Here is a 27,385-nt window from a genome sequence, read left to right on the forward strand (position 1 = left end):
TTCCTTAAGCATTTGTTTCAAGGAATGTTTTAATCATGAAACGTTTTAGTTCAAACCTGACTGCTAATAGTTCCCAAACTACTTCTTTAGTTAACATGTAAGGAATAACAAAATAAAACATGTTTCAAAATGTTTTCATAAATTGTGCATGCACATATACATATATCAGATTTTACCTGTGAAATCTGAGAACACATGGAAGCTTTCATCATCCACCCTGCAGGCTTCCATAAGGCTACTGAAAAGAGTGCCAATTGGGTCCAATGGATGCCCAACCCAACCTTCTAGATTTGTTATAGAGGTAACACCTTTGTGAAGAAGTTCTACATAAAAAACAAACACACAGATTGATTATATGATACTAATTGTATTGATACTGATTACAGCATTTTAAAATGCAGAACACATGTATTTCTTTTTCTTCATCATTTAGATTCTTCAAAATCAGTAAACTAAAGCTAGGAATGAGTGGCCATAAATGAGCTACAGTCTGAATTCAGATCTCCAAAATACCCATCAGAGGTTCACAACGGATGAGAGCAAAGCCAGCAGTTGAACTCTTGATTAAGCATAGCTCTGCTTAGTTTTTCCAACTTCAGCAATGAAGAGGAACATTGGCCAGTTGGAAATAATAATGATAAAGCAATGTCTCATTTCCTAGGAATCAAAACTGTTCACTCTACTGTCTATTAATTTTTTTTGGGTTAATAAGCTATCCAAACTATCTTTAGGGCTATTTCTACAGAGTTTATAAACAGGAAGCATACTTCCGTTATTCACAGAAGAGATACTTATTTTAGTTTCCTCATTTAGAAAAATGGCTGCTATTTTAATTAAGAACCTTTAGAACTGAAACCAAGACACCAAGTATTTGACAGGGTAACTTCCAAGAGAATGTGTGTCACATGAAATAGAAGAGGTGCATTAGGGATAGTTCATTGCCAGCAATGAGCCCTCACCAATCTGCAGGGGGTTGAATGTCTACTCAAGATCCCAAGAAATACTAAACTGAATTCTACTTTTGTTCTCCCTTCATCTGGAATGTAGAAATTCTCTCAGTAACCTTTCCATCAAGATATGACCAAGTGATTTCTACACCTTTGCAGAGGCATCTTTGCATCATATCTTCCATTAATCAGTAGAAAGAATAATTCGCTACAGCACATACATTTTGCATTAAAAGGAAGGGAACTAGAACTGGAGGCAACAGTAGCAAGTGGAACAGTAACAGGGGAACCTGCAGATAAGTTACTCAGGTCAAGCAGCTCCTGTAAAATTTTTGAATGAGGCTTATGGCAATCTGGAGGACATTTAAAGTGCAGAGAAAATGAGGCCCATGAACACAGCTCTAGCCTCATCTCTCTCTAACCTCTATGCATTCAGGTGGGAAGGCTGAGAGGCAGATGTACTTGTGTTCACAGCTTTCTTCGTGAGCCAGGACTGGAATAAAGCTGGGCTCTTGGTCAAGTCAACATGAGTACAGATCTCTCACCTGAATGAGTGGAGGCTAGAGAAAGAGACAATGTGCATGCCTAGTACTCTCCCCACTTTCAGCTTTCCAGATATTCAAGCAAATGTCTGAATGAGCAGCAGGTGCTCTATCATTAAAGTCTTGAAGCAAAATCTTAAAAGAACAAATCCACAAACAGATTTCTAAAATCTTATTAAACAGAATACTAGAGTTTGGGCACCAGACCTATGTTGAGTCCATACCAGACCAGACCTATGCAGGCATTAATCTGTACATGATGTGGGAATTAGTTCTCAGTCAGGGAAAAACAACATGACAGAAAACCGGATGGTTACAAAAACAAAGGACAGATGGAGAAAAGTCAGCCTGCCTCAAACCCTAACGGTAGTTGGTGAAATTCTTTGGCCATGGCTTCCTACTTTCTCTAATAAATCTTACTTCTCTGTAGTTCTTATATTTCTTGTGATTTGCCCAAATGTTTCATTCCTGGCTGTGGGGTGAAGCCTAATACATGAGTGTAAGGTGCATGATACACAAATAGGGCTGGGTGGATTGGGCCCATCCCCCTGCCTTAAATTTCCAGGTGATTCCACCCCATGCTGTCCACATTATTGGGGGGGGCATGCCAAAAGTGCATAGGCCCACAGGAACAGCCAGTAGATATCTGCCTAACCTTTCTTCTGCAGACATGTAGAAATGTACAGATGGAAGCTGTAAGAGATGTGGTGGCATAGGCTACATAAATATACGTAGCCCTATTCTTTCTCAGTACAGTGTTAACAGTATTATACACATCATCTTCAAACTCAGGGACTATTAGCCTTTTCAAGGACAGCCTTATTTCCATTTACCGTACAAACAAGAATCCTTACCTGGCAGACTTCTGATCTAGCAGATGGGGTGATATTCAAAACTGGGTTAGATCCTGCCTCTTGGACCTACTAGGCAGGACCTCACCCAGTGTTGACTGAGACTATCTCAAAAAGAGAAAGACTCTACATCTGAACCGTAATCAGTATAGAAGCATGGGAATGAACTTCACAGTTACACATACATTCTTTCAGGAGAGGGCAGAGATTTTATCTTTCTAGCCAAGGACACTGGTATATTATTTCACTTAAGAGCAAGTACTAACAAAGCCAGTAAAAAGCTAAAACCTGCTTTCAAAGCATAGTACTTTCTAGTTTAGAGGACTGAGACTACAATGTACTAAGTAGTAAACTGACCACAGTATCTGTTTCACAGATTATACAGGTACAAGCCCAGATTTTTTGCTCAGCCTACATCCGGCAACTTTCCCAGAACTCATGTGAGGATCCATATGATTTATGGATTCAGTCACTTCCCACGATCACATTTTTAAATTGTTAAATTAATAATCTTAGCTATCCACCTAAATAAAAACAGCATAAAAAATCCCTGAATAGGAGCTCAGAAGATGGTTCTGCTATTTTACAGCTAGGTCATTATAGCTAGCTTGTCTCAGGAATATTTTCCCTATAACATTCTGTACCTTCAATTTAAGATGAAGAGAAGAGAAAGAAAAGGGGTAGGAATAAAAGCTCTTTCTGCTGTTGAGAAGCAGCCTTATTCCTATCAGGCATTTGGCAATGAATGGCCTCTTACCCCCCCAGCTACAGACAGTCCCTGCAAACCTGCCAGGGCTATGCTTTCAACCAGCCCTTGCTTATCCTTGGTCTCATTCCAGACTTTTTCTCATCATGCTGTGTCCTTTGGCCTTTCCTCCTGCCCACATTTACCTTTCTTCTGGAACCGGAACATTTCCTGCTGCTTCTGCTGCTGCCGCCTTAGAGTATTAACAATAGCGATTGCCAGCCGCAGTGCTTCTCTTGGGTAGCCGTGAGATCTGAGTGCGTCTACTCTTGCACAAGCCGTAGGCACATGCTCTGACAAAGAGAAAGGGAAGGCACTGTTAAGCATATCTGTGTCTAGAATAACCCCAACACAAAAGACCATTAAAATGGTTTTAGGAATCTACAGAAAAAAGCAACTGAACAACCCTTCTGAAAAGAAGCTCTGTTGTTCTCTCCAGATGTTTCTGTCTTTTCTCTTCAACAAAAAAAGAAAAAGAAAGCACTGAAATCAGGGACATGTATTTCCTGCTAAGCCACTTACCATGCCAGAGGGGCCACCCATGAGAATCAAAGAGCGAGTTTTCAGCCTCTTCATGGTAACAGTAGTTGGTGTACAGGTCACTGTTAATAATGTGCTGTAAGTGACTGTCCTGCCAGTGGAGATCGCATGCCTCAATAGCTCGTGTGAACACTGTCCGGTGAGACCTGTTTGATGAATCTGCCAGCCCAAAGAGTTCAAACAGTTGTAGGTTTTTTAAAAGGTTCATATGGCCAAAAAAATCCCCACATTCAACCTTTCCTTTCCATTCTCTCTTATTAACATCCTTTCCGCATGTGTTTCATAACTCTGGATGGACCCAAAGTTACCCTGCAACAGCTTTCCTGAAATTGGTTTCCTCCAAGGACTTAACTCTTAGAATTCCTAGTCAACATCTGGAGGTTACCAAGCTTGGAATGGCTGCTTTACCCAATCAATTCATAGTTTTATAAAAATTTGCCAAGTTCAGCTATAACTGAGCAGGAGATATTATTCCAACTCTATGATTCTAATACAAGTTGGTCTACAAATGATTAGTCTGCACCATGACTTCATATCACATATATAAACAATGTATATTCCGTTTCAAGCAGGAACTATTATAGAAATACAAGGATAATCGTTTCTTTGATAGAGAAGAGGCTGAAGATTCATACCAATTACATACAGATTTAAATTAATACAGAAGCTGCTGAGGTACAGAGTTTTCTTTTTACTGTACGATGCCAACTTGGCATTTAAATGCTAACTTGGCATTTTACTGCACCCCTTCAAACCACACAACCAAGAATTTGCAATGTGGTTTTAAGTAGCTGGAAGATGCTCTCCCTGCAATTATAATTTTAATCTGTTGGAAACTGCAGCAGCACTGTGGACATCCTGAAGTAATTTTTGTTGGGGGTGTCACATAGCAGGAAAGGTTAGCAAATTAACTGAAACAATGTGTGAGTGATCTGAGAAAAATATACTGTAGGGAGTTATGGACTGAATGCTTCAACCCAAATACCAGTATTGGCAGAAAGCTGGAGAACAGGGCTGCTTAGTGCAACATTTGAATAAGAAAATGACCTATAGGTATTAACCTCAAACTAACTGCTTTCATCTGTTTTTTTAAGGCACCAACACATATATCCTGATATTAAAAAATTACTGGTGTTTTATATTTATTTATTTTATTTATTTATCAAATTTGTCACCGCCCATCTCCTCCAAACAGAGGGACTCTGGGTGGTTTCCAGCATAGAACAATACTCATTTTGGAAAAAGGATTTGAATTAAAACATCTCCATGATGCTGCAATACTACCACCTTAAATACACACAGTTCCTACTTAGTATAGCATACTGTGTTTACATTGGAAGGACATCTAGACAATGAACACAAGCAATTCACAACTAAATGTCAACCCAACATTCTATTAACTGAAATACATTCCTTGAAATGGCCAAGAGAAAATAGCAACATAGGCCTGACTCAAATTACTCAAAATGGCTTGAGGTGTTGCCAGTGACATACATACAGTCAGCAAAGCATGTACAGTTTATAAACAAACCATCTTTTAGTTAATCTTTTTACCAGAGGCATGAAAAATCCAGAACACCAATATTATTTATTTATTTATTTTTATCCCACCTTCATTATTTTTATAAATAACCCAAGGCGGCAAACATACCTAATACTCCTTCCTCCTCCTGTTTTCCCCACAACAACAACCCTGTGAGGTGAGTTGGGCTGAGAGAGAGAGTGACTGGCCCAAGGTCACCCAGCTGGCTTTCATGCCTAAAGCAGGACTAGAAATCACAGTCTCCTGGTTTCTAGCCCAGCACCTTAACCACTAGACCAAACACCATGCCTTTACAAAATGGTAAAGTCAGAGTGTCTTCACTGTGTGGAATTAAATTAAACCAAATTCACCTTGCATTCCATTTGCACCCTGAGGCAGAGCATTGGTTAGACTTGGCAGGTCATTTCCATGGTTCCCATCTTCCCAGGGACAAACATCAACACTGTTCCATTTCTTAAGCTGTTTCAGCCAACTGGCTTTCTGCTCCACCTTGCAATGGGGATTTAATACTATGCACATCCAAAGAGCACCTATAAAGAGATAGACAATATCCAGTTGAGCTAGATACCTTGAAAGTTATGAAAAGAACTATAAATACAACTCTTTAAATGGATGCCAATAATAAGGCCCTGTAGCAGTCCATACAAAATGCTCTTTTGAGAGCTTGTAAGAAATTAACCAAAAGGATCAACTTGCAAAGAAAATAGGCACATTGAAGGAAATCTGTTATACAAATAAATGTAAAAGTAAACAAAGGTGATGATCTGCATATGCAGAGAACCCAACAGTCTCAATATACCAATAAAAGCATGCATTAAGTGATCTTCAATATACTTTTGATGAACTTGAACCTTGGGGACTATGCTAAAATATGTAAATAAAAACGGATGTTTGAAATGAAAGCTCAATACAATGTTGGTTTAAGTATGGATTAATATATTTTTATTTATTTCTTATAAATAAATATATATTTTTATTTATTTTTTATAAATAAATATATTTTTTTATTTCTTATAAATAAATATATTTTGTATTTAATTATAAGAAATATAAGACATTTATTCTTATAAATATATTTTTATTTATTTGGTATAAATAAATTTTATATTTATAAGAAATATAAGATATTTATTCTTATAAATAAAGATATTTTTATTTATTTCTTATAAAAGCATGTGCCAAAAAAATGATCCCCTACCTAGATTTGCATGTGGGAAATCTCCCCCACCAACTATTACAAGTGAACTGCCAACAATTCAAACCTTATACACCCCCCTCCACTCTCCAATCTGGTTAAAATCTCTGAAAATTTTGATTCTCACTCTTATTCTACAGGCTGGAGACTTACCAGCTCACAACAAAATCTAATCTAAAGAAAATATAATCCATATCGATCTTTATTTCCAAGTCTAAAAGCATTTGAGTGTGCAGATGTTGGTTTACTTCTCTGCATAACATGAGGGGGAATAACCAACTTCCAATTTTTTGCAAGTACTTTTTGCCTTTTGTTACCCAAGAACAGAAATATGCTTCATAAATATTGCGGCAATTATGTATGAGAAATCCTTCACTGAAATTTACAGATCTAATTTTCTGCTGACATTTAAGTCTGAACCAATGCAGGACCTCTATCTCTGACACTGCATGCTAAGCGAGACATGAATAAATCAGGAACTGCTGGAACACTTTTAAATATAAAGATATTGCTCTTAAAATCGGCTGTCTTGCTATGTTGCAGGCTCTTGACAAGCACAGTGAAGACATCTACAAGTATTATTTAGCAACACTTCATTTGTTCATCAAGGAAGTGTTTTACACATTACAGAGACCTTCAGAATCTGCTAAAATGAATGACAGCCTTTCAGAAAAGACATACAACTGAATATGACTAGTGAAGAATGCAAATGTGAATCTGCAACTAAGCCATAATCTATGCCATATGTACTATATTGATCTTCAAAAGCAGTTCAAATGATTGTTGGTATTTCTCAACAATTTAAAAATAATTATTTTGTTAGGAGCAGCAGAACGAAGCAAGCCAAAACTCATACTAGCCTTCCCTATATCTTTACTATACAAAATGTACAGCATTTGCTTCCTAGAGAGGCTGGTTTAACACAGAAGATACCTGCTATTGTTTCACAGTTGAGGGAGAATCATCTTTACTGAAATATGTATGCAGAGATCTGCACTAAGAGAGACTGGTTTTCTGCACGGCATGAAGTCATCATGTTTTCACTTAACATTTTGTATGAACATGACACTGCAGTGGTGGGCAACCTGTGGCCCTAAGTCTGTTTTTTGTGGCTCTTGAGCCGTCTCTTGCCATTTTGAGTTGAGAATCCGATGAAAGAGTGTAAACCCATATAATTAAAACAACGAAAGCTTTCACATTCATCCCCCAAAACAATCCTGCCCAAACGTGCAATGTGGCCACACTTATTCTGTGCCCAGATCAGTTTTTATACTAAATATTGTATTGCACTCCACTGATTTCAAGATGATTCAATCTCTGACAGTTGAAAAGGCTTTTTCCCCTTCTTGGTGATGGGCAACCTGTAAATGTAGCCCATCAAATCTATTGTATCCTTTCACCAATAAATGAGAGGTGTTCAATTCCTGTGCATTTTGGCATTTTTAATGAGCAAGGGTGCACTGACAAAGCTAAATGGTAGCTCCTCCTTAATTCTAATATAACTCTCAACAACCAATTCAAGAGCACAGAAATCTAACCCAGGCTCAAGTTTGGTTATGTAAGGTCTACAGTATACATATATAGATCTCTTTCTTAATAGCAGTGCAACTCACGCTGCTAAGAGATTTTCCTGATACAGAGACAAACACATATCATAAATCAATATGCAAATTCCGTATTTCCCTGAAGATAATTGGAAGACTCATCATGCTGCGATTGCAATTTGGTATTAATTTCACACAAGGGAAAGAATATTAAAACTGTCACATCTTAGTGAGGTATTGTCAATTCTAGTTTCACAATCATTATCTTGCTCTGAATTAGAGATGGCTTTTCTTTATCAAGCCTCTTGTTCCAATACAGACATTACAAAACGTATTGGATACTAGTGCTTTATCCCCATCAAACAAACAGAATATAATCAGTAATCAAAGATGGAAGTTTCTTCTTATATTACTACTCAAACTAATAACTACATGGTGGCATTATAAAAGTCCTATGCTATACTAGCAGTAGGTGCTGTTAACAATATGTGTATGTTTTCTCCTGGACATATAAGCTACTAAGCATATCTACAGTTCCTCTTTTATGATTAATAACTGTTTCCTACACACATTATGATACTTCGTTTGTAATGAAAGAGAATTATCTCAGTTAATTTACATCTTCTCCTCCCATCCGAAGATAGCCAATATAGCTAACAAGGAAAAACTAAAAAATATTAACTTAGATTAAAAAGTAAATAAAACAGCATCAATTAAAAAAACAAACAAATGAAGAATAAACAAAGACTTGGCTATAGGGTTTGGCTCCCAGATACTCCCAGGACCGCTTTTCCATGTGGAGCTTAGTCCATCCTGTATTCTCATTCCAGATGGATATGCTAGGTGAGAGAAGAGACAGCCCAAGGACAATGTTTCTCCATGACAACCACTGCCCTTGGAGGGTGACTGGCACCAATTCTGACATCTTTCTAGGGTTGCTTTTTTAATCAGTCAGCCTTACAAATTCAATAAATTAAAATCCCAAATCACAACTTTTCCATAGGCACCCACCCTCTGAGATGAAATCCTCCTGAAATCCATGTTTATTTGCAGGGCTGCCTCTCCCTGAGGGTATCTGCCCATCCTACTAAGTTAGATAGGGTAGGTGCCCTCCAAATCCAAGTCCGCCCCCTTAAATGTTACCACCTGATGGGACCTCAGAGGTGCATCTTCTTGGTGGTCAGCACAGCCCTTTGGAATGGCCTCTCACCTGAGATCTGAGGGATCCCTACCTGTTAGCCTTCTGGAGAGCCATGAAGACCTGGCTCTTCTCCCAAAAATTGGGCTACGATGGGGTTTGAACTGGGAGGCTGTTTGGTCTGGCACCTGGGGGTGAGGGTACTTCTGTTTTTATCATTGTTTTTATGGATTGTTTTGAGCTGCCTAGAATCATATGAGAATAAATAAATAAGGCTCTTGAGAGTTAGTTATTCACTGTTGCTGAGATTGAAGTTAGGTGCCAATGAATTTTTTAATTACTATTTTTTAAACTTATTGTGCATTTATGGGAACTAGAGCTTATAATAATAACTCTGCCCTCTAGAATAATATCCCCCAAGAGATCTGGATAGCTCCCAACCTGATGATGTTCTGGAAGCTATTAAAGACCTGGCTATTCTCCCAGACCTTGGGGTAGGGTGATGGTCGAGCCCCTGTTGGACTGGGTTTTGTTTACATGTTTGTCATTGGGGTGCTCAGGATTGGTCTCTTTTGTTATACTGTTCCTAGTTTTTTAATTGTAAGCTGCCCAGACTAATTAGCAGTCAGTTGGCCTCTAAACTGTTAACAAAACAAAACAAAACAAAACAAAACAAAACAAAACAAAACAAAACAAAACAAAACAAAACAAAACAATACATGAAACTGCTATTGAAAAGATACATCATTAAAAAAAGGTAAATATTCCATATCATGAGCACCAGTCTTAAAAGGGCTCTTTACATATTAGGGACAAGAAGTAGCAGGAAATTATTATTCTGCATCATGGAGTATGATGCATGCATGCATCCTAAAATCCCATATTAATGGGGGGGAAAGATGACTAATGGAAGGCCGAGTTAAGATTAAAGGGTTTAGGGGCAGTACTTTTTAATTCCCTATAGAGCTCAGACATTTTCTTAAGTCCAAAAATCCACCTAGGCTGCATAATTTATACAAACTTCAACTTTTGTTTTGACAGCTTCTTCAAAATGTTATTTTACCACACAGCCTGCTACGGAGAAGGTGCTAGAGAAAGATCAAGATGGTGAATATTGGTTCATGCAGACACCAGCAGTCACACCCTACCTGATGACACATCTGAGTTTTAAACTGGTCTGAATCTTTAACACCGTCATGGTATTATTGTCGGCCAATTTGGTGCAGTGGTTAAAGGCACTAAGCTAGAAACCAGAGACTATGAGTCAATAATGACTTCAAAGCACCAAACAAAAAGAGGTATTATTGGTGATGTAAAATATAGACTGACATTTTTTTAAAACAAGGAAGTATTGCCTATCATAATGGAAAACTTAAGATCTTCTTATTCAATAAACCTCTCTCTCTTTCAAAGATGAATACTCCCAACTGTTACCAAAACAAATTCAGCCCATTAGAGATTCATTAGTACTAAAAGTAAATCCAAGGCCCCAGTGGACAGCAATCTAATTAGATCAGTGTCATCATGCACACAATATGTAAGTACTCTTGTACTGCTTAATTCATGAACTCTCTCCAGGATATGAACATATACTACCAAGTTTGATGGGTCCAGCTTTTATTCATGAACATAGCCTCAGTATTCAACTTCTCACAGTACTCAAGGTGCCGAAGTTCTTGGACTACTAAATGTTTTATCTTGTTCTAACTCATTCTGTTACTGAATTAAACTTTGATGTATTGGGTTTGACAAGTGCTTTATTGTGTATGATAGTGTAATCACTCCCCGTGCATTTCATACTAGCCAGCTGATTAATGCAATAGATTACTTGTAGCATTGATGGCAAAGGAAAATTATGGAGCTTCCATAAGCTACATTCTGTCTAAGGTGATAGAGGGCAGATATGACAAAGGGACCAAGCATAGAGACTTCTTTAAGGAATTTCTTCCATTCAGAAGAAGACATTACATTTCAAGCCTGACCTTTATGTCAAGACATCTAATAAAGGTCATGAAAAGTAATTCCTTTATATAAAATATAAAATGCAAAGAAGCATTAGTATTCTACCCAAACTCCTCCAAATAAAGAATTAAAACTTCACAATTCTATTTTCTAGGTTTGAGGTATCCTTCTTGTACTGATCATGAGACAGAGGAACTCTAAATTTTGTGGTGTGTTGACTCAAGTGACAATTCCTTCACTGATCAGGCCAATACAATGCCATTTCAGTCTTATTCTGCCTCACATAGAATTATTCACAGTAGAATAAGGCTACAGTGAAAGCAAAGTCTTCAGATTATTTATCATGCTGCATCTTTGCTCATTTCCTTGCTGTAGAAAGAATGGATGCTACCATAAAACTCTGAACAACATGCATATAGAGATTTTGCTTTAGTTAAACTATTTTAATGATTACAGCTATACCATTATGAGAAATGGGGCTTTGAAGTTAAATCCAGACACCAGGGAATAATGTTTTATATCTACTGATGGATTATTTCAGCTTTGTAAACAATCACACATCAACAGGAAATACTTAGGGAAACTGTTTCAGACAAGCCAAGAATAGTCAACTGCAAATATTTATAAAGGGGAAAAATAAAGGGAAAAATAATGGGTCAAGAAATTATGATATATTGGATAAGAGTTTATGGCCTAATTCCCAGAGCAATAATCTTCACTAACTTACAATAATAATCTGAACAGTCCATTTATCATCATCATTAGAGGTTAAACCTATATTTTATTTTTCTTTTGTGAACCTCAAGACAACGTAGAAAGGAGACTAGGTTATTAATTAGACCCAGGCTTGTACAAGGTGGCTGTTTCAAATCTTGCCGTGGCCTTGTCTTCTATAATTGCCTCTGCCTTACCACTATCAAGCTAAGGTTACCTTTAAGACCTCTATATACTGTATTTTGAAGTAGAGTGTGCAGTCTATGTGGCACACTGTCATTTGACAACATATATTTCTAGATATGATCATAACAAAGAACCAAGATTGGCTATGGATCCCTACCGTGAACACAGCTCAGCAAAAATGAGATTAGTGCTTTTTAATGAACAGCAACTCTCTGCCCCTTTAGCTTCAAGCTCTCCCTACATTTCCAGTGGTTATTCCTATGCTTGGCTCAGAACAACAAATCTATATAATGCCCAGACTGCTAGATGCCCAGCACCTTCACCAATGGTCAGTCCAGGCATAAATAAATAAATAAATAATCAATCCCACAACATATTGCTCATCTATTCATTTTTCAAAATATTGTTAAGTGGGAGTGGGGGAATCTCTTAAAGTTGTTTTTTAATGGTGAGAAATCATTGATAACTACCAAGTCAAGATTATTCAAACACATTCAGTAGATATAAAAGATAATAATATTCACAGCTTGAAACAGAAACCACTGTTAAGTTTTTATATTGTTTTTAAAATAAGGCTTCCAGACTAGTGTTCGTGTGTGTGTGTGTGTGTCTTAAATATATTTGCAGAAGCAACAATTAAAATACATAAAGTTCAGCATTAAAAACAGGTTTGTTTAGATCTTGTGGGTGATAACTGCTATCACTCCACAACCACTAGTCATACTGGATGAAGCTCATGGAAACTGGGGTGGGTCAGGCTGCCTTAAACCAATACTTGACCATAGTTTATCTTAGCCTCAACATAAATATTTGTGGTTAACTGAAAGTGAAATAAAAAGCATTTTTATATGGCTATACTGGAGAATGAGGTCAGACTGGAGAGTACATAAATTCATGTTTCAGTATATAACATTAACAGCAGGTGAAGCAGGCCTACCTTAAGAATTATAAGGACACAGCCAATAGCAATTTCAGATGGCAATTTGAGGAATTTTAAGGATATGTTTTTCCCATACCAATTTCTAGTTAATATTCTTTGCCTAGCTCCCAGGAAAGTCTTTAACTTTGCTCAAGTTACTGTTTTGCTGTCCTCACTGTTGGAAGGAAGATCTAGCAACAGTCTTGTACAAGAGTGAATTTGGCCCTGTCTGTTGGGGAAAATACAATCAATTTCACTCGTGCTTTGCACTGCTGTTTTTATATGCCTTGGCGAGCTGATCTAAAAATGCCTATACTACCTCATAGTTATGGTAGCCCAGAGGAAAATAGTCTTCTCTTAGCTGAGATCTCCAGCAGAACTGCCAAATTGTGTTCAGTTGCTATTGCTGTTCAACACTTCAATGTGCAGTAATTTTGACGATTTCAATTATAAATCTGTATTTTTAATTTACTATTTTACCTTCTGCTGTTTGGTTCAGTGTGATTTTTTGTTTTGGTTTGGCTTTGGTCTGGCATGGTTTCCCAGTAAGCCTGAATTGGGTCATTGTATAAACTGTTGCCAAGTTACATCTTTAAACATGATTCTATTCTGCAGGAACTCCACATTGACAGGAAACTAAAGCACTAACTACTATATATTACTAACAGTGTCTCCCATCTTCTATAATGGGAAATCAATGAGCAATCATTGCAAAGACCATGCCAATCTAATGAGCTCTATTTTCTCTGTGCAGGAAAAAAATAAATTGAGTTCCTTGTGAAACTTGGGAAAACTGGAGTAATTCTATAATACAAAAGGACAAACCTCAAGTCAATCATGGGAAACAAAGCTGAAGAATTTTACACAAGCTGGCCAACAACCCATTTGTGTCTTAGATGCACAAGGATGTTTGTTGTGAATGGTTCCCACTCATTCTCAGACAGCTGATTGACACTGAATGCACATTTTTAATTTTAAAAAGCTTTTTTCCTTATATGTATGTTGGGGGAATTGAAATGAGGGTTTTGAAATACAAGATCTGTTTGATGATAGCTAAAGTAGGAGAGAAGATAGGAAGGGCTAATGAAAAACAGAAACTGGAGGGGGGGCTTTCATACATCTGGCCCTGTAATCTATATGTTGACAAGTTGTTGGGCTCTATCACTCTACCAGGCATAGATATTTGTCTCACAGATTCTTCTGCTTGACTGCACTTATCTGATAAAGCATCAGAAATTTAATTTAACAGTTTCAGCTTTATTAAGCTGTCACAAGAGCAACCCTACTTTGTTAACAGTAGAAGTGCCAATTATAGTTTGTTTTAGGGTTGACATATCTAATGATTCATTTGTGGCACATGAGAGGCAATAAAAATTTGTTCTAAATTAGTTTTTTTTTTCATGTGGACATTTTTTCCATTTAATTTGGCACTTAGCTTCTGCTAAAGGGGCATCTAAATTGTATTCAAGGGCAAATGGGCTTAATTTAAAATTGTAATGCTCATATTTAAAATAGTAATAGTTCAGCTTTTGAGTAGGGAACACTATTGTTTTTGTGTGGGTCCTTATAGTAACAAGTGACAGTTGTATTCAGGCCCTGTATCTTTCAAGGGGCCAAAGGGCTTCCAGTTCCATATCACAGCCAGGAATCAGCAGAAAATACCAATGAACTTGCAGATCCTATGCACTGACAAAACTTTTCTCTACATCTGGCAGCCCTCAGAATTTAATTCTGAAGCAAGCCTTGCAGCAATGCAATACTTACAGAGGGCCAGAAATGCCCAAGTTATTCTCGTACTTCTGGACCAGATGATTGGAACATACAATATTGATTTGGTGAATCTAAGTGACATACAGCAAAGTTATCTAACAGCTGCCTACATCCAAAGCTAACCGACCATTAAGATCAGCCTATAAAGTCTGAGGAGGGAACAACTACTACTTTTATAAAAGACTGGAAACCCTTTATGGACTTTTTGCTGAAAACGGATAAAAATGAACTGGCGATTTTGGGATTTACCAATTAATAAGGGTTGAATATGGAGATAAAGGAACCACGTCATGTAATGCAGAAGTGGGGAAACGGTTTCAAGTATGTTTATAACCACTGTAAAGAAGATTGGAAGTTGATTCTTTAAGTATTTTATTTTTTTTCTTTCTCTTTGCTTTCTATTGTTTCCAACACCTCCTTCCTTCCTGTCCTTTCCTTTCCTTTCATATTGTTTCGTGTTTAACTTTGTAAAAAGTTAAATAAACAAATACGCTTGCATGCATGCATGCATGCATGCATGCATGCATATGCCTATAAAGTCCTATTCATTGCCCTATTCATAAGACCCAACAAGACAATAGGCGCAGGAAACAGGAAAATCTTAGTTTTGATTTTTATAGAACCTGAATTATATTAGCCCCTCACTGTATATTTTTCAATAGGTTTTAAAGATCTAGCTTGTTAATCACTTCTACCTAATTAGAACTTGATCCAAGCTTTAAAATGCAATGTTTTAGAATTACTGCTGACTTATATTCTGTTTAAGTGGTATAAATTGTGCATAAATTGTGCAGACTGTTATTGATTTTGTGTATTTATGTTATGATGCTTTTAGCATATAAACCATTCTTTCTTTACTTACTTATTGATTGAGGCTTATATGCTATTCCAATTGGAAAAAAAATCTCAGTGATTTACAACTCCAGATACAGTAAAAATATTTAAAAAGAAAAATACAATAAAAAAACAATAAAATATAACACCAACACCATCAGCACAGCATAGAGGAGATCCATCTCTGAAGTCCTTGATGATAACAGTCCTGAGGGGTTAAGACTTAGAGCAATCCCTCCCTTCCAGTTCTTACCAGACAAGCAGAAATCACTGTAACTAGGCAATCTTCAGATACCCAGCTCCTTAGCATGTAGGGCCTTATGACAACCAGCACCTTGAGTTGCATCTGAAAGCCAACTGGTAACCAGTGCAGCTCTCAAAGGATAGGTGTTACAGGGTTGAAACATATACCCATGTCTACTAGAGGTACTACATTCTGAATCAGCGATAGCTTCCAAATGGTCTTCAACAGCAGCCCCATGAAGATCACATGGCCACATTCCAAATGAGAGGTGTCCAAGGAATAAAGGACTGTAAACAGAACCTCCTGATTCAGAAATAGTCATAACTAACACACCATATGGAGTTGTGTGAAGGCTCTTCTGGCCATGGGGGCTACCTGTTCCTCAAGCAGGAGATGGAAGTCCAGGAACCTCAGATAAGAAGTACTTCTGTGAGCAACCCCATCTAGAACTACAGTTGGTACATAACATGAGTCATGTTTTGTGAGATGGGCAGCTATATAAATATGATTGAATAAACAAACAAATAAATAAATAAGTGGATTCAGCTGGCTTCTGTATTCACAGCGACTCTGTCATGCTGGGATTCAGTTTAAGCTTGTTCTTCCCATCTAGACCCTAACAGTTTCTGGGTACCAGGAAAGAACTTGGCCGGATCTCTTGTTTGGCCTAGGGTCAACACATACTACAGTACATACATGTGTACAACATGTAACATGACCTTACCTAATAGCTTCATGTAGATATTAAAAAGAGGGGTGAAAGGCCTGAGCCATGCAGTATCCCATAATGAAGGGACCAAGGGGTTCACATCTCCCTCCCTGCCACTACTGACTTGAAGAGTCTGCTCAAGAAAGAGAACCACTGCAAACAGTACCTCCACTTCCAGCACTCACATGTAATTCAGAAGAATATCACAGTATCAAGGGATGCTGAGAGCTACAGCATGACCAAGAGGATTATACTCCGCCTATGTCTGTCCCACCACAGATCAATATGATCTCAGTTCCATACTTGGGACGGAAACCAGATGAAAAGGATCCACATAATCTGGTCATCCAGGACCTTCTATAACTGGAGAGCCACCAGCTTCTCAACAACCTTCCCCATAAAGGGGAGGTTGGAGTCAGGGTGGTAGTTATCCAAAACATCTAACTCAGGTAATGGCTTCTTGGAGGAGAGGCTCAACACTGCCTTATTTAAGCCTGGTGGTACTAGTCCCTCTCTCAAGGATCCATTAGCTACCACTCTGATCCAGCTTTCTGTTACCAGCCTGGAGGCTTTCACCAGCACAAGGGGCAGAGATCCAGTCCACAGGTGGCAGAGCAAATACTACAGAAAACTCTGATCACTTCCTCAGAACTAACATGTTCAAACTCATCCCAGAGTACCTTGAAAATCATAGCCTTGGTCTTGTCCATAGGACACGCCTAGCCAGCTTCCAATTCCAGGTAGATCTTAACTTTATCTTCCAGATGCCTAGCAAATTCTTCACAAGCTTTAACGGTGGAATATACAGTATTTATTTTCTTTTTTCTTTTAATCTAAATTGAACCATCATCTGCAAAAGACCTCAGAGTATGTTTGTATACCATACATACATCCCAGAGTATGTATGTATACCATACATAAAGCAAATATAACAGCAAAACATAGCAGCAAACATAGCAGCAAAAAGAATCCAATTCTTTTAAAATTTAGAATCTAAATTCAATTTAGATTCATCTTACATTTTAACTTTAACTTGTTCCAAAAATGAAAGCAAATTCTGTATCAATTCATATATCCTTTGATAGGGTATTCCAAAAATTGGCACATCATGTCTGGGGTTTTAATAGAAAAGCCCGTCCATGACCAAAAGTCATCTACAAACTCCTCATTATTAATAAGGGCAAGCTGACCAAATCACATACATAATGTCTCCTATATAAACATGCCCTGCCAATTCTAGGAATAATTAATACCTCCTCCCCTGCTTGTTTGATGACTCTTTCAAATGTAAATGTATGTCTCCTGTCAAAATAGCAACTCTTCCTTGATCTTAACAGGCCACCCTGTCAGCTAACCCCTTTAGTCTTATAAAAGAATCTAAGCTGGAGATTCCTTTTACTCACTATTAACATATTAAGTGAATGTTATCTTCAGAAGAAGTATTCTCATAGCCATCATGACTGTGGGAATCTTGCAAACACTGGCTGAACTACAATTAACATCTTGTTACTTTAGCCTTTCTGCAAACATATTGTTCCTAGAAGCGGAACAATTCTTCTCTAACATCCTTTTATAAAAGATGGCCTCTTCCCAAGGGAAGAAAGGCAGTGAAACCTGTCTGATCTTGGGAAATTTCTACCACCTGAGAATGTGCTTAAGAAAGCTTCATGGCTAGTTGACTTTAGGGCTAACCTGTAAACAGGTGTAAACCTGCATATGAAAGTTAGCTTTATTTTACTTTTTATACATGCTCAAATTGCCTAATGACTTTCAAACTGTATTTGCAGGAGGAAAAAAACCCTTTTGTTTTAAAATCTAAAAAGTGTAATGTCTTGCAAGCTAAAACATCAAAGTTCAAATATTCTTGACTTTAGATGAGTAGATAAAAGGGAAAATTGATTCTGGCATCCAAAGGGTGTTATGCCAAATCTTCCTTAGGAATACTCTGAAATGGGTAGATTCAAAGAACCAGTGACAGCTAAAAGAAATGATGTGTAGACTGGAGTACGGAATATGGAATTCCATACTCCAGTCTACACATCCAGTATATATATTCTGCTCATGGAATAACTATGAGCAGAATATATATACTGATGCCCACAGATGTTAAGGAATATTGTGTTAGTTGCTCAATGGGAGAAAGTCTAACTTGACTTATTTCCAAACCAGGCCATTACAGAATTAATAAATCTAAGTTGGTCACTTTATTTGCCACTCTCTTCTCTTTCAGATGTTTGAATTGAATCTGACACAGGCAATTGTACGAAAATTGGAAAACAGAAACTAATTAATGAGAAAGCAGTTATTTTGGACTGAATAGAAGATTTGTGGCATAACTGACCTTCCACATTTTATTAATTGTCTGGATTGAGCTTTGAGTTACTTACTGTCATCCAGTGCTTTTCCAGTCTCAGGGAATCACTGATAGAGAAACCTCCCCATAAATTCAATCTGAGGTTTCATGCATATAAGAAGACTATTGGAGATTAAATCAAACCTATTGGCATAACTCCTGGAGCAGAGCAATCATCTTTCAACACAACCTGAAAGTATCCTGCAAGGGTGGAGAAGCAACACCTGGGAAATGTTGCTCATATTTACATATACCAGGAACTGAATCTAATGGTACTGAAAAGCAGCAAGGAGCCTGGAGAATCCAACAGGGACACACATTCCATTTCTCTCCCAATATAAGTAATTTCCATTCTGAACCCTGTCCTGAAATCAGGTGGCAAGCTGACCCAAAAAAATCAGCTTTGTCCAGAAATATTTGGAGTCAATATATCATCAGTTATATGCACCAGAAACGGAAGGTCTATAATTGGCCTGGCTTTACTTGTAACTTCCCAGAACAAAAGGTCTGAGAAAAGGTTTTGTTAATTCACTAGTGCAGAGAAATAGCCAATTGCTAATATTAACCAACACAAAATCCAATGGCCTCTTCTGCCGAGTTAAACACTGCAAGCTGAATATGGGGTAAGTGGGCAAAGAGAAGGATCAACAGCTCCAAGCAGCTCTATCTGTTCAGATGTCAACACCTGAAAATCAGCCCCTAAAACAGAACAGGTAACACTACACTTTTTTCTACACCGATAAGCGAGCCACAGAACTCTCGGCAAAATTATCACAACCAACCTGTTTTCTACCACTCCTAGAACAGAACGGGCCTTTAAGTATAGATTACAATGCATGTTCAGTCACTCTCATAATCCTAATTGTCTATTTGCCTTCACTTCCAAGAAAATTTCTGAGCTATGGCAAAAAGGGAGAAGGGTACTCAGGAATCACCGCATCAATGCTTAAATTGTTTATTCTAAAAGCTTTAGCCAAAAAGTATGTAGAGTCTAACATCCTTATAGGGCAAATTAATGGTTACTTGTAACCATTCAAAAGGTATCAGAGATTTCCCCATTTAAGGATTATTCTGTTAATGCTTATGTAGTGCTTAATTAACACAGGCAGTTGAGGCTGCTGTGAAATCTAAATTATATTTGTTAACACTGAAGGCATTAACTTGGAAGTTCTCAATGATACATCAGAGCCCTGTAGATACAGCCAGAAAGACTCTTGTTCCCTTTCTGACCCAATAATCCAAGTTTAGGTTGACTCACTCAGCATGGATTATCAGGCATCTGGTGAAGGACATGGAACTTACATGTGGCAAAGTAACTGTTCCTCTACAGAATTCCTCTACAGAATATCAAATCCCTCTACAGAATATCTACCTGGCACATACTGAACCCAAACATGCCCCCAACCCCAGGCAACAGATCCTAGTAATACACACAAGGTCATTATTAAATATAGTACGTCCAAGGGAATGCTGGTGGAATTTGTTGCAAGGATTCCCTTACTGACTGCTTCTCTATGAGAAAGATAAACTGAAATAGCTGCAGCTTGTAATTTGCTCCTTTGGAACTTTCAGTGTTATATTCATTTCATTTGGAGCCATAAAAAATATGGCACTCCTATTCCAAAATATACAACACACCAAAATAACACTAGGTATGAATTACAACTGTGGTGTTTATTTCAGTCCCCGTTTCTATTAAGGTAGATTAAGATACTCATAAGACCTTCCTTAAAAAAAAGGCATATAACACAGCTTGTTCTCAGTTTTATGTTCTCTAATTTTCAAACAGAAAAGCATGTTTGACCCAGCACAAACTTTAGTACGAAGTTCAGCTGCTACCATCTGCTCAAATCAACAAGTATATACTGCATTCTTCCTACAAAAAATCCCGAATGAACATTCAGCCACTCATATAAGCATATGGCCGTAAAGTATTTGGTTAGGATAGTGAACTTGCAATTAATTTGGAAAATGAGCCTAGCTTGGGCCAATTATCAGGGTTTTCCCCCCTCAATCTATACAGAACAGAAACCTAAGCACAGCACAAAAAAGATGACATGTTACACTGAGGCATATACAGACCACCCGTTTGATTAAAAAATATGAATGAAGGGGCTTGAACTAACACTACACAGTTTTCCACACCAACTGAAAACTGGATAGCAAAGGAGTATGCCCTTTCATAGACATTCTGGAATCAAAGACATGCATAAGTATGAAGGTAAACATTTACTATTAATAGCTGCAGATCTAGCCCTTGTTAATACAATGGATTACTTATTACATAGGAAATGTTTATATTCCAGCTTCTACTATTAAACATTTCATGGAGTAGTTATTTTTGGCTGTACGTCCTTGGCTTTAGCAAAAATGCACTGGTTTTGCCCATGAAAACCAGTAGCCAGGCTGCCATATTCCCAAAATCTGGCAACAAATCCAAATTCTATTGACAAGAACCAGAGATACTCAAAACACTTAACATTTCCTTTACTTTCAAATCTGTTAAAACCTTCCACAAAATTATTTGGATTTACCTAGTTCATCCCACAGCTGCCTATATTTGTCTGTCATTGCAGTTCCTTGTTGTCTCCAAAGCGACAGGCGTGGGTCAGCCATGAACTGTTCCGTTATCAGTGTCAGCATACGAGCACCATTTGAGTCTCTCATTTTTAACATCTCTCGCACCTACAATATAAAAGGTGCAGCATACTACAATTAAAAAAAAACCAGAGGGAAATCACATATATATTAAATGAAGAAGTGCTGGAAGTAAGGGAGATGTCAATGGAAGCACAGGATTACTTCTGAATAATCAATATTGCCAATTCATACCAACAGTAACTGCTGCAAGTACACAATCTTTTGAAAAATAGCTATGTAAAAGACAACTGCAAGTATTTATACAATGAAGAGAGGAATTTTTTTTATTACGGAGTAGCCCAATATTGAGAAAATGGTAAGTGCTTTCAAAGTGATCTTCCTCTAGCCCAAAGCTGTTGTTTTTGGCATTTAAAGAGAGGAGAGGAGAGGAAGATATTAACATGATGGTAGACAGTGCTGAGAGTGGGATAAAAGGCTAGACAATCTGTGGGCCACATCATCAAATACAGAGTTAATTAACAGGACAGGAGGAATTGATAGTACAATTTAATTCTAGTAACAAGCTACCCTTATGAATATTTGCAATAAAGGGAACAAACAAGACACAGCTCTTACATGCCTTTTTTTCCCCTTGTGCAATTAAGTTGCATGGGTTATAATATATTAGCAAATTTACATGTGGAGTTCAGTATAAATACAAAAGAGTAATAAACTAACTTGAAAAATCCCCACAATGTTGGAGAAAATTTACACTTTTCATGGTAGCTCAAAAGTACCATGTTGCAAGAATAATTCTTTGCAGAACACAGTGTATGCTTTGCACTCCTTCAGAATAAGAGGAGTCTATTCTGTAGTCCAAGGTCCTTATGAGCACTTTGGAAAGAAAATTCATAGCCACTCTTAATAAAATAAATGGTAAAAATGCTTACTTTTTTCCACCCGAATTTGTATGCTATGGATAGCAAAGTTTTTATTGGTCTTTCAAAGAACAAATATAAGGAGAAATGCAAAACAGCAGAACTATCAGCATTATAAAATGTTGGAGAGGCACAAAACCTATAGTCATCCCACAGACTGACTACAGTACTTCAATTATAAAGCATTGGATTCTTATGATTTAATCAATACAATTATTAGAAACCTTAGCAGGTTGGCTGTTTCATGTTTGTTTGATGCTAAAAATGCCCTGTTTTACTTTATTGATTTGGAAACACCAGGCTTGATAAGGCATTATTCTGACACTTTCTAACTACTTCTTTGCAGTGAACCAGCTCTAGTTTTAAATTCATACTTTTCACTTTGGTTTTCAACATTCCACTTTGGACTGTATCAATCGTACCGGTGCTACACCTGATTACAACATTCTAATTTTCTGCAAGTTTCAGTTTGTTTACCCTTCTAACTCTCAATGCAGTTTGTGTATAAATCTGATAATAAAAGCATGGAACTACACAAGCAGATCAGCCAAATGGTGTCACTCAGCTCTAAGACCCTACTAGAGATTCCATGCCACCGCCCAAGGAAGCAACAGAAGTGTCTGCAAAGCAACAGCCTAGCCTTGCAAATCTCCTTGCTCATTGTTCTACCATTCCTTACATTAACTAACCATCTTCCCAAAGCAGCACAGATTTCCCAAATTTTTTAAAACAGTTTGTAAGATTTACCGCATGCCCTTGAATTATAAAAATGTATCATAGTCACTTTTCTCGGTATTTTGAAGATCTTTTATCTTTGGGGAAATGAGGACGGGGGGTGCTTACCATTACTAATACCAGAGCAATGAGAGTTAAAAATACACTGGTTTTTCTTTTCTTTTCTTTCTTTTTGGCAAGGTTGATCTGTATTTTTTCCAAAGAAACTGTTTACCACTAAAATCAATTAGTCCTTCTTCTGTACCTTAGAATCTTCCAAATGTGTTGAACTATAAACTCTCAGAACACTGGCTCAGGATTTTGAAAAATGTAGCCCAAGAAATCCAGATGGTACCAGCCCAAGGAAAGGAACAGGAACATTACTAAAGTGCTCAACCACTTGAAGCCAACATGGTTGTAAGAGTGAAGGGGAGAAAGGCATTCTCTCATGATAAAAAAAAAATCCCTTCTTACCTACCTTTGCAAAAAGCAAATTGAGCTGTTTCCCTGATCCATGGTATCCACCTTGGGAAAGAAAGAGTTTAACTTGTTCCTGAACTTGCTCTTCATCCAAATGCCAGCAGTTTTCATCATCTATACTGGCTCCTGCTGTAGGGTCGGGGGCACCTACACAGTCAAAACAAAGGCTGTAAGTTAAACTTTTTTACTGGTATAGGAGGGTCCAGTTGTTCCCACCTAAAGTAACACAGCTATTGATGATTCATATGATTGTACCTATTATATATGCACTGACATTAAGCACCAATGTGGCAGAATTCTGTGCATATTTAGCACTTTAAAGGAACCTGTGTGTGCAGAGTTTTAGATCATGATGTCAGTAGCTAAAAGAAAACATGAGCAGTAGCCCTCTGTGCACTTAGAGATGGGTATCATGACTCACTGGCAAAATGTGTGCTTTGCACACAGATTCCATGTTCAGTCTTTAGCTTTGGAAGTTAAAAGACTCCCACTTCTGAGAAAAAACTTTAACCTTTTCCGTAGCTGCCCCTACTTTGTAGAATACCCTCCCACTGGTGAACCCTAACCCTACCCTTGGGCCTTCCGGGAGCCCATCAAAACCTGTCTCTTTACCCAGGCATTGCAGTAGAAGATGGGAGCCTATGGATGGTTGTTGGGGGATCCTAGGAGATGACTGCGGCAGTTTTTTTAGCTTTTGGTTTTTAGTTTTATGGTTTTATGTTTTTTATGGTATGTAGTTTTATTATTGCTGTGAGCTGCCCACAGGTGTGCTATTAGATGGGTGGCCATTCAAATATTTTAAATATATAAATAAACGAACAAACTGATCTTGTAGCAATAGCTTCTATCCTTCATCCCTCTCTGCCTTCTTCCCTATGTGCTGTAGATGGTTAGTCAATCAGAAGCACTATTCAAGATGGCCAACTCGCTTTTCGGTAATATATCTTTCCTGTCCTATTAGACTTGTCAATAACATGCATGGTATCCTTCTGGAGACAGTATGAGGGTTGCAGGCACTGTTTTATATTGGCACTGTGCCTTCATTATTGGGCAGTTCCATTCAGGGGAGAGGGGAGGAGGTGGGGAGGTTGGCTTGATAGGATTTGGTCCTCTCCATCTTTCTCTTGAACATGAAACTTTGGGAGAGGTCACCTGGCAGTTTGGAGTAAGGTACTGATGACATTTAATTGGCTAAGCTGGAGATATTATGGAAATCCTGACCACAATGTCTGAACACTATTGGGGTTTGAATGGGACAAAAGAGGCTAAAGTTGAACATTAGCAATATGGAGGTATGTTTTGTACAGAGAGGTTCTCTGCCAGTTCAGGTGTTAACCCTGAACAGCATCCTATCCAGAATTAACAGGGTGGTCCTCTTGAACCTGCTGCACAGATGAAAGCCATGGCCAGGCTGACCTTTGCTCAGTTTCAGTGGTGTGCCAGACATGGTTCTGTTTGGAGTGGGAGGAACTTGTAAGAATAACTCACATCCTTATCGCTCTCTGGATTCTTGCAATGTATTCAAGATATGCAATGTATTCTTGCCTTTCAGAAACTGCAGTAATAAAATGCAGCAGCCCATTTGTTGGCCATAATCATAAAAATCACAGGCCATGCACAGGTTTCCAGTATGTTTCAGGCGCAGTTTAAAATACTGGTATTAACCTGCATAGCCCTATATGGTTGGCTCCCAAATACCTTCCAGACTGCTTTTTCCAACCAGAATTGAGCCGCCCAGTACGTGCCTCTCAGGAAAAACGGCTTTTGATTCGCCAATTTTGTGAGTGAGGGGAGCTGGGTCTGGGAAACAGTTCTTTTCAATGATGGTCTCTACTTTGTAGAACAGCCTCCCTACAGAAGTTAGATCAGCTCCCAATCTATTAGCTTTCTTGAAAGTGGTTAAATTGAGCTTTTCCCAAGAACATTTGGAAAAATAACAGAGTGGCACTTGTCTGTGGCTATTGTTCTAGGAGCTTTACCATTATTATGTTGTTTTGCATTATTTACCATAGATGTTTTCTTTTGCTGTTCTTGTATTTGTTTTTAATCAGGGATGTTTTAATTTTGTGGTTAACCACTGGAAATCCTTCAGAATTACAATAGTATGCAAGTAAATAAATAATGCATTATCTATCATTCAAGAAAATTTAAAAATATTCAATAAAATAAACAGGCTAAAATATTTTTGAAAATCAAATAAAAAATAAAGCAGGAAAAAGAATTTTCTGTAATTTATTTTGCCTCTGAAGTGAATGCCTTCCTAAAAGGGGTATTACTCTTTATAAAACAGGGAAGGGCAACATTTTACTATCTGAGAACAGCACTTTTAATTATTTTCTTGGCAGAGGTCTACAATTAAGCAGTGCTTAACCTTGATATTTCCAATTCTATTGGCAAAATCTCAAGACAGGCCGCAGCAAATGTACAAAGTGGTCCAGTCTCAAAGAAGTCATTCCAAGGTGGGACCCTGTAATGCGCTCAAGACTGACCATTCAACTTTGGGCTGTTTTCACTTCTATGTTTTGCATGCTTATACTGGAAATGTAATATTCTAGAAAATTGTTCTGCTACATTTTAATACCTACAAACTTTTCATTCGATTTAAAATGTTTGTAAGTATTAAAATGCAGGAGAACAATTATAGAAAATTCCAGAAAAAGCAAGTGGTATCAATATTTTAGCTAAGATATGTGTGCTTTTATTACAGGAAGTATCAAGCTGATGAAACCTTCATCATTCTTTTTCTAGGTAAACAATGAGTGTTCCATGACTTTAAGCAATAATGAATTTCAAATGATTTGAATTATAACATACATTTTGGAAATGGGAGTATTAAAGTCAAGAGGCTATGACAGAATAGTTCTGCTAGACGGCAGCAAAAAGTATAGTCAACACACCTGCAGTTACAATCAGGCCAGCCAGGTTATCTCCAGCTGAAGAGCTGGTAATAATCCTGAAAATGTCATCTTCATACTTCCCTGATTTTCCCAGCTTCTCCAAGCTATCCATCTTAGCCACAAGGGAACAAATGTTGTCTAAAAACTAAACAGTGAGCACACACTCTTAATTTCTGCCTTAAGATAACTAATAATACTTGATATATAATGGAAAATATTAGTTATCCCTCACATGTTTACTGGCTAGCTTTCTAGCTCTGAGACTGCTATGCTGTCATAGTTTGTAAATGTATACTTTTAAGAAGCAAAGCAAAATGTTATGAGGTTTTGAGCTTTCCATCATGACTTGCTTACATCTACCCATTGAGGTCACAGTAGAGGAGGGGACAGATTTCAAGGTTGATTGATGGTTACCATATAACACTGGAGCTCTTGATTTTAAGGGAACTGGCCATAGTCAAACAGATCTTTGACTTCAAAGAAGCAAATTCAAACAAACTCTGCTCTGAGTTGGTGAGTAAGATCCCATGGCAGCCAATAGGAAAAGAAGCTCAAGATGGGCACAGGGTCCTATATGAAAGAGGTATTAAAGTAAAAAAAAAAATCAAAGAATTCTAATGAGAGAAAAAATGACAGCAAAAGAAGCCAATGTAGCCACATACATACCCACAACTGAAGATCGGAAAGCAAGAAAGGATACATACAGTATAGGAAATGGATATAGGAATAGGACACAAAGGAAGAGTACCAACAGATACTCCAGAGCAGCAGAGGTGGTGTCAGGAAAGTGAAAACTCAGAATGAGCTGAGCTTAGAAAAGGATGCTAAGGGGATAAAAAAGAGGCCTTTTTTATATTCCTTTATATAAGGCAAATGAAAAGAATCCATATACTAGCAGCTGAATGAACACTGTAAAATATTAATAGGCAGCAAAGAAACACAGATATATTCAGTTATTTTGGTTCAGTCCTCTCCAACACAAGACTATGTTAGTACCACCAAGAAATGTTGGGCAGAACTGAAGTCTGAAACTGGGAGAA

At 37.7% G+C, this 27,385-nt stretch overlaps 1 protein-coding gene across 1 annotated transcript in view; it reads right to left on the reverse strand.

The window, feature by feature from the left end:
* Positions 1 to 27,385, reverse strand: part of ZSWIM6 (zinc finger SWIM-type containing 6) — a 107,370-nt gene that overhangs the window by 29,316 nt on the left and 50,669 nt on the right. The window contains exons 3-8 of the mRNA XM_063295617.1: positions 23,447 to 23,595; positions 21,271 to 21,421; positions 5,519 to 5,698; positions 3,608 to 3,784; positions 3,232 to 3,378; positions 177 to 323 (exon numbers count right to left, since the gene is read on the reverse strand). Of these exons, the coding sequence (XP_063151687.1) occupies positions 177 to 323; positions 3,232 to 3,378; positions 3,608 to 3,784; positions 5,519 to 5,698; positions 21,271 to 21,421; positions 23,447 to 23,595 (951 nt within the window). The remainder of the gene's footprint in view (positions 1 to 176; positions 324 to 3,231; positions 3,379 to 3,607; positions 3,785 to 5,518; positions 5,699 to 21,270; positions 21,422 to 23,446; positions 23,596 to 27,385) is intronic.

This window comes from Candoia aspera, chromosome 2, assembly GCF_035149785.1.
Source record: "Candoia aspera isolate rCanAsp1 chromosome 2, rCanAsp1.hap2, whole genome shotgun sequence".
Taxonomy (NCBI): Eukaryota; Metazoa; Chordata; class Lepidosauria; order Squamata; family Boidae; genus Candoia; species Candoia aspera.